The 12,551-nt window shown below is 44.3% G+C and overlaps 1 protein-coding gene across 4 annotated transcripts in view; it reads right to left on the bottom strand.

The window, feature by feature from the left end:
* Positions 1-12,551, bottom strand: part of agbl1 (AGBL carboxypeptidase 1) — a 95,578-nt gene that overhangs the window by 29,543 nt on the left and 53,484 nt on the right. For all 4 annotated transcript variants that reach the window (XM_085166753.1, XM_085166750.1, XM_085166751.1 and 1 more), the window contains 5 exons: positions 6,730-6,846; positions 4,121-4,289; positions 2,596-2,671; positions 1,739-2,005; positions 737-820 (listed from right to left, as the gene is read on the bottom strand). In XM_085166753.1, coding sequence (XP_085022879.1) covers positions 737-820; positions 1,739-2,005; positions 2,596-2,671; positions 4,121-4,289; positions 6,730-6,846 — 713 coding nt within the window. The remainder of the gene's footprint in view (positions 1-736; positions 821-1,738; positions 2,006-2,595; positions 2,672-4,120; positions 4,290-6,729; positions 6,847-12,551) is intronic.

The raw sequence follows: 12,551 nt of genomic DNA, 5'->3' as shown, positions 1-12,551 counted from the left end.
ATTTCAATTCAGGTTAGATTTTTTTTGTGCGCAACGCAGATTGTCTGTGCGCAGAGACCGTGCCAGCAGTGCGCAATTGTGCATGCGCGCAGCTTAGTGGGAACATCGGGTGCAACCCCTCCAAAAAAATTAAATTAAGTTAAAATGAATGGTTGCCTTTTCTAGACCCGCAACAGACTGGTAAGCTGTCCAAGCTTGTACCCCGCCTTCCTCCTTCCCCTGACCCTGAATTGAATAAGCAGAAGAAAATGGCTTGATGCATAGATAAAAATAAAGTTTCTTTTAGTCTTTCCCAAGACAAATTGTACTAGATTCAAACATCACTCACACTCTCTTATGAGTGATGAAGGAATTCTTTTGGAACAAAAGCAACAAATACTATAAAACAACACATAAAACTGTATTACTGTCAAATTTAACATTTACATGTATCAAAAATAGAAGTATTTATTTTCCTGAAAAATGCTCCCCATCAGCATTACATTGATCAGTATTACTGCCGAGGATGTTTATGGTTCAAAAAAACCTTCATATTCAATAAAATCATAGGTTTTGCAGAGGCTGTGCTGCGAGAACCACAACAGCTTTTAATCAGCTCAGAAACACAAGTCTACATGTTGGTTTAAGGTTTTAATCTTTCAAGCTCAAATCGTCAAATCCAAGTCCGTCCCGGGAAAACAACCAATTAAAGAAAGAATGGAGATGGGGAGCAGGGGGTGAGGGGAGCGTAACTTACTTGCTATCTTCGAGGTCAAAGACAACATGGTTAATGATGTCATCAGTTTTCAGAAAACGCTGAATATCTTCAAACACTTTCTGTCTGATAAACACACAAGCATAGTCAAGCGTCAAATATTTGAATCACAGTCCTTGAAATATGTTTAAAACATCTATCCTTTATATTTACAGCAGCAGTAAATATCTGAGTCATTATTAAATACTTATTGCTTAAATACTTATATACCTCCTGCTGTGATCGCTATACTTCCTCTATAGGCTGTAACATCAGTCAGTCATCTGTTCTTTTCTGCTCTGAAAAGTTTTTGGTCATTTTATTCAGTCTGTTAGTGTCACCAGCTGTGATGGTATAATGGATAAAGCTGCTCAAATATAAAAGCAATCCAGGAGGTTTAAAAATTTCCCCTGCTGCCACCTCTTGCTGTGATTGGACATAGGTGTTTCATATCATTACACCAGGTTTCATTATATTACATGCTAATAGTTTGCTATTGTCCAGTACTAAAACCCTGTCATCGCCTCTGTTGCTTTTCTGGAATAACGGATTTAGCTCTGAGCAGTAGGCCTACGATTAGTGCAATGTGAAGAAAAACCACTAGCAGACTTGTAAAACTTGACTTTAGAAATATTGCAAAATAAAAGGTATCAATTTTACCTTCAAACAAATGACAATAAGCAAGAAAAGTCAACATCATCAGGTGATAAAGACATGAAAAATAATAAATATAATAATAATAAAAAGAGAAGTAATAAAAGAAATATTAATAAGTTTAGCTGTCATGTTGGCCCCTTAAACTGATATCAAAACGATATTGACCAGGTTCCCATCTTTCAACATGAGTACCTGTTAGAATATACCATATTAGGAATACAGTTAGTGGTAAACATGTAGCCATCTGGAGTGAACGCTCTCCATTCTTTTCACTATAAAAATGCTTAGAGGTCTAACTTTCTACGTACCTGTTACATGAACTACATTATTATTGCATGTATCTAATACCTCTGTATGTTGGGTTTGCGTGGGGCCATGGGTTGATGTCCTGGTGGTGGAAGATGACCCCAGAAATCAGGAAAGGCCAGGATGCTAAAATCTGGAATGGATTTGGTTTTGGAAGCTACTGCACAATATAGCTTGGGATCATGGTGGGGAATACCGGCTCCGTGCCGCTCCAGTAACCTGTCTATTATTGTATGATGATAAAATTCTTCTGTTCCATCTTCTTCATTATCTTGCTCATCTTCTCTCTGACATGGGGAGGCTTCTCCCCTAGGATTAAAAAGGAATGAGGTCAGAATCCTAAAATGAGATTTCAAAAGCAACAGCAAAGTCAGAAAGATTTAAATTCTGCCAGTGATGCACACGGAGGTAGTCGCCGAACACCAGAAACCAAACAAAACAAAACCAAATAAAAGTTAGGCTGACGGGACTAGGGTGATAGTACTGCTGGAAGAAGAATAACAATGTAGCCCATGAGGTAGAGCAGGTCCTCTACTAATTGGAAGGTTGGTCCCTGTCTGCTCCAATCTACACCCCAAATATCCTTGCGCAAGATACTAACCCCAAGCTGCTCAAGTTGCAATTCCATTAGAGTATGTGAATGTTAAATAGAAAGCACTTCTGTAGACAAAATGAAGGTGTGAATGGATGAATTAGGCAAGTTGGATTTCTGCATCATGTCAATAAATGCCACAGTTCTGGCCTTGAATCTGCCTCATGCCTCTTGTCAGTTTAACAAGCAGTAGAGTTTTTGACAGTTTGCTTTGCATTGTCAGGATAATTTACATTTCAGTTAAAACAGCTTGACAGAAGCTTAGTCCATGCAGTACATGCAGTTAGCATGAAGACTTTGAGCTTACATTGCCCCTCTAACCATGGTCCTGAACCCAGGGCTTGTGCCCAGGATGCTGCTGTGACTGTGGAAATCACACGCTTCTAAATGGGCAGCAAGAGTGAGAAAGGGAAAATAATGAGTTTTTAAATTCCTACCAAACAAATGAAGGAGCTAATGCAGTGATGTAAAAGAATTTTTGTGAAATTAACTTGTAATTCTTAGAAGAGGTCCCGAGTATTGTTTACTTGGCAGAGCAAATAAAAATCAGTGGAATTAATGAGAATGAAAAGAAATGTGCAATATTTCTTGCAAAAGAAACAAAATAGATTCACGATTGAGTGAAAAAGACAATAATGTGTTATTTTTGCAGATATTTGACCAGTAATTAGTTGCTGGCAGAATTGTAAACTTATAATTTATTAGATTAAGGCATGGTCAGTAATCAACAGTAATCAGGTTACTAACTCAGTTCACTAGCTGTGAGGTACTCAAGCAGACGTTTTTCTTTAGTTTTAGAGTTGGCTCAGTATTTCATGAATGTCAGCTTTTAAACTTTTAATTAAAGTGAATCATTTAATCATCAAAAACTGATTTTAAAAATCTGTCAACAACTAACAATAATAAAGAATTAATTTTATAATAGTATTGTGTCATATATATTATCGACCAAATGAATGAATGGGCTGCTGTCAATGCTTGTAGGGCTGGTGCACAGCATGTTCCACTGTAGAAAATTGAATTCTGTGTAAATAAGCTGCTTTAATATTTCTGATGAGGTTGTTAAAACCTCATCAGAAGGTTTCTTTGCTGTGTTTTTTACTCTTTGACTGTACTTAACTGGTAACTTTGCATGTTTAGGTGCTATACATTTATATAACTTATCGTATGCTGTCCTTGGCCAGGACACTCTTGTAAAAGAGATTTTTAATCTCAAGTTTTTTCCTGGTTAAATAAAGGTTAACATTTTTAGCTGTTATAAAGCTGTGTTTAAAAACATTGTTATAAACATTCAAATATATTAATGATTTTGCTCTTAAAAGTAGATGGTAAAGAGTGCTACTCATTCTGCTTCTGTTTGTGAGAGGGATAAGCATAAGCTGGAAATATGCATCACTTTCTCTATAGGCTGATGTCATTATCCAGAGCTATCTTTTTGTAATTGATCATGGTTTTTCAGTTTAATTCAATTTTTTTTTACATAGCACAAAACCACAACAGAAATCTCAATGCAACTTTTCGTAAAGTAGAGACCCTACTTTTGGGCCAGTGTTGCATTTAGATCAGTGGTTCTTAACCTGGGTTAGATCGAACCCTAGGGGTTCGGTGAGTCGGTCTCAGGGGTTTGGGCAGAGCCTCCGCCGTGACATGCACGGCTCTTTTTGTGCACCAGTAAAAAAACATATCTATGTCTTGAATTTGAAAAAAATCACATTTTATTTTTCACTAAAGAGGGGTTCAGTGAATTCGCATATGAAACTGGTGGGGTTCGGTACCTCCAACAAGGTTAAGAACCACTGTTTTAGATGTTGTGTGTTTAAGCTGGCTCTGACCTGGCATGTCTCTACTGGATATTTCCATCTCTGAGTAAGAACCATCAGAGGTAGAGGAATCTCGACTCGCAGTAGTCTTTGTCCTGTCATTGTTAAGGAGCACTACCTCATCATCTGATGATGATGATGCTGTTGAACTATCCCCTGTCTCTGAACTCAGATCCAGCTCCTGAAAAACACAGATATAGTCACGTCTTACTCTGGCAAAACACCAACTGTACATTGCAAGACCTCACAAAAGATGCTTGATTTTTTCTGAAGAGGCTTTGTGTAAACATGTGGACAGTTGTGAGCTAACCCAGTCACACAAGCCATTTCTGACATCTGACCGAGTGGTAGCCTATGTACAAACATACCTTGGAGGCCACTTGGTCTTTTGAAACATGAGCGATGTTCAGTTATAGATTCAATGCTGCATCATTTATTTCCAAGGTGAGGTGAGTGTGGAACTAGCAAATACATAATAGAGAGCCTTTTGAACAAACTGTTACCTGGCTATGTGGCATTACAAAGTTTTGATTATATAGAAAATTACGTGGATGATGTGTGCAAAAGTGAAAAAAATTATGTTGAAATCGTGATTGCCAGCGTAATAAGTATGCCATGTTAAACAAGAGTCTACCTATTAGCCTCCTTCTTCCACACTGAGGGTGATGAGATGACATTTCTAGACATCACGTTGTTTGCTTCCGGTCCACATAGATCATACTATACATATATACAGGTAAACTGACTCTAAAACCTGAAAATACATGTAGTGGTTAAATATTACAGACAATATTGTTGTCACTCTACAAAATCATTGCGTGGTGACGTCACGGTGACATCAGCTGCCAGTAACAGCATTTATATTGTGCTTTTCTAGTCTAACTGGCCACTCAAAGTCTTTCAGACTACAAGCCACACATAACCACACAGTGCTTTATTTTATATAATTTAAGCACACTATCTACCTCACATCCATGAGCAGTCTTTGGACAGTGGGAGGAACACGAAGTGAGGAAATTCACACAGGCACAAGTGCAGGAAATGCCATATAGAAAGGCCGTGATATCTCAAAGACTTGAATCAGAACCCTTCTTGCTGTTAAGTGACAGTGCTAACCTCAGCGTCACTTTAATATTTTGTCTGATTTTGTTTTTCAATGCACAAAATGATAAAGGTTATCAGTTCATAAGTGATTTTACTGTTGGCTCCTTAGCGTATCATTACAAGATGGAAAAATCTTAATTAATCTTAATCTTAATCTTAACAACATATTCCACTTCAGGCGGTACAGTACAGTCATGACCAATACGAACACGTGTTTTGTTTGTCCTTTACTATATCATAGAAATGTCTGAAATTAACTACAAATTTAAATACAACTTGAAGCTGCCAAATGTCTGAAACACAATCTGTTCCACTACGAAACATTTTTGGCACGACTGTGGTGTAGAGGCCAGCCCTGTTGCCTCACAGCAAGAAGATTCTAGGTCTGAATCTGCCAGCTACCTGAAGCATTGCTGTGTGGAATTGGCATATTCTTACTGTGTGATCTCTCCAGTATGCCAGGTTCAAACCACAATCCAAAAGGCATGCATAGAAGGTTCATTGGTGACTTTAAATTGGTCTTAGGCAGGAATGATATTCTGCCTCTGTGTCTTGGCTGTAGGTGACCACTGATTGGAGTAACTTCGTTAGTGGCTGCTGTGAGCCACACTTGTTTTCCATCTTTCCCCATTTTGTCTTTTAGGTCAACAACTAGAAAAGACTCCAGGGGTGATTTCTCTAAATTCATTTTTAGTTCCTGGGGGGAGGTGTTACACCCCTCTGAAAGCACTACCTGCCTTTAAAGTGGCACTGCAAATTGACTGGGTTTAATTGCTAATTGCCTGTACTTGACAAAGGGTGGACCTTGTTATGCTCTCCTAATTGATTCCTTTTTGCTGTCATTTTTTAGCTTAAATAAAGTTGTGGCTTCAGTCTCCATTTTATGTTGTGGTTTATGAACCAGGTCATAACACAGCCCTGTAATGGACGGGTGATCTGTAGACAGCTGGCACACCATCCCTGAATTCCTGAATTGGACAAGTGGTTAAGAAAATATCAAAGCTTTTCCATCGATCTGTACCATTTTCTTACTTTCTACTTAATTACTTAGTAACATTTCAGTTTTATGGTTGTGTTTAGAGTTAATCTAGACAAAGGGTTTGGCTTCATACAGAAAAATGTCGGCAGTGTCTTGAGACAAAAAAAAATACAACACACTTATTACTTTTATTGAATTAAACATGAAACCAACATCTTTTTCCTTTAAAATAAAACTTAGTACAAAAGGAAGTTTGTCTTTGGTCATTTATTTCTTTGTAACAATGTTTCTTGGCAATGAATATTATACTGGTGGAAAGTCTGTTTATTTCACCTTAAATGGTGCTTGAGAAACTTGCTGAATCGTTGTTGCCAATGCCAAACAGCTTATTCTACTACTTTGTTTAGTGTTCTTTATTGAATCGGATGATTGAAGTCCAAAGAAACAACACACTTGGGGAAGTTAACAATTTATTCATTTAACAAACAAATGCACACACACACAAACACAAGACAGAGAGCGAGAGAGAGGTGCATACCTGGAAATCATGTGACAGCTCAGGACAAAAGCAGCTGTACTGTGTAAGCAGCTCTTTAGGTCTGTCAGGGTCAGGAGGAAGACGAAGTTTGTTCAGGTCAGTCTCCAAGTCATCATCCTGGACAAAGATGCACACAAATGCATAATGACTCATGAGTCTTCAATATATACTTACAGCAGCATATATCAAATAATTATTTTCATGCTAGTTGACCCCCAACAGCTCGCAGCTGATGGCTGACCCTCTGTGAGCCTGGTTCTGCTGGAGGTTTCTTCCTGTTCAAAGGGAGTTTTTCATTTCCACCGTCGCCAAGTGCTTGCTCATAGGGGGTTGTTGTCTTTGTTGTGGTTTTCTCTATTATTGTAAACGTAATGTTTGCTAACGACACTGTTACAAGCTTTATAGGTGTTGGTATTTTCAATATGGAGTTTTTACACTTAAATGAGGGAAATTCATACATGGGGAGAGAGCGAATCATACCAACTTTAGACATGGGGCTGGACGCAAGATGCTGGTGTGTTCTGGTCATAATTGTCAGTCTTGTTTACAGAATATTGATTGTTGAATTTAGCATTGATTTGGGAGGGCAGGAGTTTTATGTGGTTGGCTACTTAGGAGATTTGCAATTCTTGCAATGCAAAGGTTCAACTGGCTTATCTTGAAAATTGAAACTGCCTTATAAATACTCCTCATTCTTATACTATTACTACAATCATATGAAAATTACAAACAAAATAAAGCCTAGCACTTTATGTTGCTACACATAGAGAGATTAGCAACATAGACATTGTCACCCAGTATCACAATGACAGTCACACTGTTAGTCAGTTAAACTTTGAATGACACTTGTTATAGTCAAGTACGGTTTGTAAAGTTTGTAGTTGTTGTAGATATGATGAAAAACATCTGCTGTCCAGTGTGCTTTGCCAACCAGAAAAGTCTTATTCTGATTGGTTGAAAAGTATGTTGGTAGTTTGTTTCGTGATGGTACGAGATGTTTCTGTTAAGGGACTTTACCCGAATGGATTTAGTGGCAGAAACACACACGAGCACAAGATTGTAGTGATGCAGATTTATGTACACAGATGAGGGAATATTTACAAGGGAGGGGGCTATATACAGTGACAGATAAAAATGTGCACGGAGAGCAACGCTGACAGGATGAGACGGAGCCGGGGTATGCGGGCAAACCGATGACGCACCGGAATTACCTAAAAGCGAGGGACAAACAAAGTTACAGAGTACGTCGATCGCCGAGAGTTCAACTAAAAGTGGACGAGGAGAGTTGGAGAGCTTACTTGCAACACCGACATACAGATGTAACGGTGGTCACAGCCTGGTATGAAGTAATTCTCCGTCACGGATCCACAGAAGCCCACACACAGAAAACTAGGCAGGCGAACAGGCAGCGGGACAGACTAAAACAAAGGAGAAGCAGGCAAATGATGGATCCTAAAACATGCAGCTCAATCGCGTGGAATCAACAGATTCAGCTTGCACCAACACGTTACCACTTATGAAAACGACAATACTCCGACACCAGACGTCCGAGATTCAGCTCCATAAAAGCGCTCCCTAATGACGTCCGATGCGCCGCAGGTGTGCCGGAATGCCATCAAGCCCCGCCTCGCCCACCTGTGCCAAGAAAGAAAACAAAACCCAAAAACAACAAAAAACCTACCCACCACCTCCTAACAGTATCCCCCCCTCAAGGGACGCCTCCTGGCGGTCCTCCAGGCTTGTCAGGATACCTCCTGTAAAAATCCACAATAAGACCCGGGTCCACAATAAAAGCCCCAGGAATCCAGGAGCGCTCCTCCGGGCCATACCCCTCCCAGTCCACCAAAAACTGGAAACCACGACCACAACGGCGCACATCCAGCAGCCGCCGGACCGAATAGACAGGGCCGCCGTCCACAACTTGGGCAGGCGGAGGTGGTTCCAAGGGTGGACACAGTGGGCTGCGAGAGACAGGCTTGAGTTGGGAAACATGAAACGTGGGATGAACCTTCATGGAAGCCGGCAGTTGCAGCCTCACAGAAACAGGGTTGATGATGCGTTGGATGGTGAAAGGACCCAGGAAGCGAGGAGCAAGCTTCCTGGACGCGCACTTCAGAGGAACATTTGCAGAGGACAGCCAAACCTGTTGACCCACAGTGTATTGAGGCGCGGGCGTTCTCCTCCGATCAGCAGCACGGCGAGTCCGAGTTGCGGTCCGGAGCAGCGCTGCCTTAGTCTGGCGCCAGATCCTCCGACTGCGGCGTAAATGGTCCTGCACCGCCGGAACCGCAATCTCCGCCTCCTGAGAAGGAAACAGTGGCGGCTGATATCCAAGGCATATCTCAAACGGAGAAAAACCAGTAGCTGCCGAGGTGAGGGAATTATAAGCATATTCAATCCAGGCAAGATGATTACTCCAGGAAGTGGGGTCAGAGGAGGCCACACAGCGCAAGGCGGACTCCAGCTGCTGATTAGCCCTTTCAGTCTGTCCATTAGACTGCGGATGATAGCCCGAGGAAAGGCTCACCCCCACCCCCAAAGCAGTACAAAAAGCCTTCCACACTCGAGAAACCAACTGAGGCCCCCTGTCAGACACAATGTCCAAAGGAATCCCATGTAACCGAAAAACATGATCAACGAGCAAGCGAGCAGTTTCGAGGGCAGAAGGGAGCTTAGAGAGAGGAACAAAATGTGCTGCCTTGGAGAACCTGTCAACAATGGTGACAATAACTGAGTGATTAGCGGAACGCGGTAACCCAGTAACAAAGTCAACTGCAATATGCGACCAGGGCCGACCTGGGACAGGCAGGGGGTGCAGCAGCCCGGGAGGGGCCAGGTGACGGCTCTTATTGCGCGCACAAGTGTCGCAGGCCAACACATATTCGCGGGCGTCACTCTCCAAAGCGGGCCACCAAAAGGAGCGCCTCAACAGGGAAACCGTCCGACGCACGCCGGGGTGACAGGCGAAGCGAGAAGCGTGTACCCAGTGCAAAACGCGGGCACGCACGGCCGACGGAACAAACAGCCTACCAGGCAGGCCCGAACCGGGGTCCGGGTCCTGCCGCTGCGCACTGCGCACCAGGCTCTCAATCTCCCACGTCACGGCCCCCACCACGCAGGACGAGGGGATGATAGTGGCCACCCCCGTAGACTCAGATGCGGGAGAAAATTGACGGGACAAAGCATCAGGCTTAGCATTGCGGGAACCCGGTCGGAAAGAGATAGTAAAATGAAACCGGCTAAAAAATAGCTGCCACCTGGCCTGCCTGGAGTTGAGCCGCTTCGCACACCGAATGTAAGAGAGATTCTTATGGTCCGTCCAAATCACAAACGGCTGTTCCGCCCCCTCTAACCAGTGACGCCACTCTTCCAAAGCCAGCTTAACCGCCAGCAGCTCACGATTACCCACGTCATAGTTCCGCTCAGCTGGAGAAAACCGCCGCGAAAAAAACGCGCACGGATGGAGACGGCCATCGTCGGGCGAGCACTGCGACAACACGGCTCCCGCACCCGCATCAGAAGCATCCACCTCCACAACAAACTGTCTGGAACCATCGGGGTGAACGAGAATGGGCGCGGAGCAAAACAACTCCTTCAACCGAGTAAGCGCCTGCTCGGCCTCAGGCGACCAACTGAAAACTCGAGCCGGGGACGTCAGCCGGGTGAGCGGAAGAGTGATCTGACTGTAGTTCTTGATAAACCGGCGATAAAAATTAGCAAACCCCAGAAACCTCTGCAAGTGTTTGCGCGAGGAGGGAGTCGGCCAATCATCAATTGCCCTGATTTTACCAGGATCGGGCCTAACTTGCCCCTTAGCAAAGACATAGCCCAGGAACGACACAGAACTAGCATGAAACTCACACTTTTCCGCTTTCACAAAAAGTTTGTTTTCCAAAAGCCGCTGCAAAACGCTGCGCACCTGCTGAACATGGTCCTCAAAAGATCGTGAAAAAACAAGAATGTCATCAAGGTAAACGAACACACACTGATTCAAAAAGTCCCGTAGCACATCATTAATCAATGCTTGAAACACCGCTGGCGCGTTAGTCAGACCGAAAGGCATTACCAGATATTCATAATGTCCACGCGGTGTGTTAAAGGCCGTTTTCCACTCATCTCCCTGGCGTATGGGCACCAGATGGTACGCATTGCGAAGGTCCAGCTTCGTGAAAATGACCGCGTCCTGTACAGGTTCAAAAGCAGACGAGATCAGGGGAAGAGGGTATTTGTTCTTCACAGTTATATCATTAAGACCCCGAAAATCAATGCAGGGTCGAAGAGATCCATCTTTCTTGTCCACAAAGAAAAAACCCGCCGCCACCGGCGAGGATGACGGACGAATTAAGCCCGCCTCCAGTGACTCCGTGATATACCTCTCCATGGCCGCCTTCTCCGAACCAGAGAGGTTATACAGCCGGCTGGTGGGCAATGGAGCTCCAGGCAACAGTTCAATGCTACAATCATAAGGACGATGGGGGGGAAGCGAGAGCGCACAGCGTTTACTGAAAACTGCCCCCAGATCATGATACTGTTCAGGTACAGACGAAAGATCCAACTCCTCAGGTGCCAGCTTAGACGAGCAGACAGGCGAGGGTGGAAGAGCAGACTGTAGACAGTGAGACAAGCAGTGGCTACTCCAACTCTCAATGCGACGGGTGGACCAATTAATCTGAGGGTTATGACGCTCGAACCACGGGTAACCTAAAACGATGGGAGACTCGGGGGAGGAGAAAACAAAAAACCGAAGAAGCTCGCGATGATTACCGGAAAGAACCAATGAAACTGGTTCAGTCTCGTGAGTAACAGAGGGTAATAACTGTCCGGTGAGAGCCACAACGGAGATGGGAACCTGCAGGGGCCGCGTCTTAATACCGAGACGCCTCGTGAGACCGCCGTCAATAAGGTTCTGCTCAGCGCCAGAATCCAAAAGTGCATTAGTGGAGAAAGTACCAGACGCGTTGGTCACGACAGCAGGAAGCTGCATGCGGGGGACTCGGGAAAGAGAGGAAGTGCTACCCACCAGTACCCCCACAGCTACTGGCGGGCACCCCCTTTTGACCGCAACGGGCAGGTGGACACAAAATGGCCCGACTGGCCACGATACAAACACAACCGCCCCTCAAACCTCCTCCGACGCTCCTCCGGAGTAAGCCTCGTACGACCCAACTGCATAGGTTCCTCAGCAGCGTCCGCTGGAGGAGACCATGCGTGGGCCGGACCGGAAAGAGGGGGGCGGGAAACTGCGCGCACAGCAGCGTGCTCTCCCCACCCAGCACGGGACCGGCCTCCCCTTTCTCTCTCCCGCTCGCGAAGGCGATTGTCGATACGAATGGCCAGATTAACGAGAGCCTCAAAACTCTCCGGTTCATCACGAGTGGCGAGCTCATCTTTCATGCGATCGCTTAACCCGATAATGAAAGCCCCGCGTAACGCGTCATCACCCCACCCCGTCTCAGCGGCTTTAACCCGGAAATCAATAGAAAACTCCGCCACCGACTGGCTCCCTTGTCGGAGCCCGTGCAGCTGCCGTGCCGCCTCGTCAGAGCGCAGAGGGTGATGAAAAACAGCCTTAAAATCCCGAACGAACTGTACATACGTGACAGTCTCTAGGGGATGTAGAGCGAGATAAGATTCGGCCCAGTCCAAAGCACGATCACGAAGGGCACCGATAATATGGGAAATCTTAGAAGCATCATCAGAAAACGCTTGGGGAAACCGCTGAAAAAGCAGTGAAACCTGAATCAAAAAACCCCCACAGCGGCCCAATTCTCCCGTGAAAGGCACCAGAGCCGGGGGAGCGGGGTCACGAACAGAGCCCGAAC

This window comes from Neolamprologus multifasciatus, chromosome 7, assembly GCF_963576455.1.
Source record: "Neolamprologus multifasciatus chromosome 7, fNeoMul1.2, whole genome shotgun sequence".
Classification (NCBI taxonomy): domain Eukaryota; kingdom Metazoa; phylum Chordata; class Actinopteri; order Cichliformes; family Cichlidae; genus Neolamprologus; species Neolamprologus multifasciatus.
This window is presented reverse-complemented; position numbering and strand designations above follow the sequence as displayed.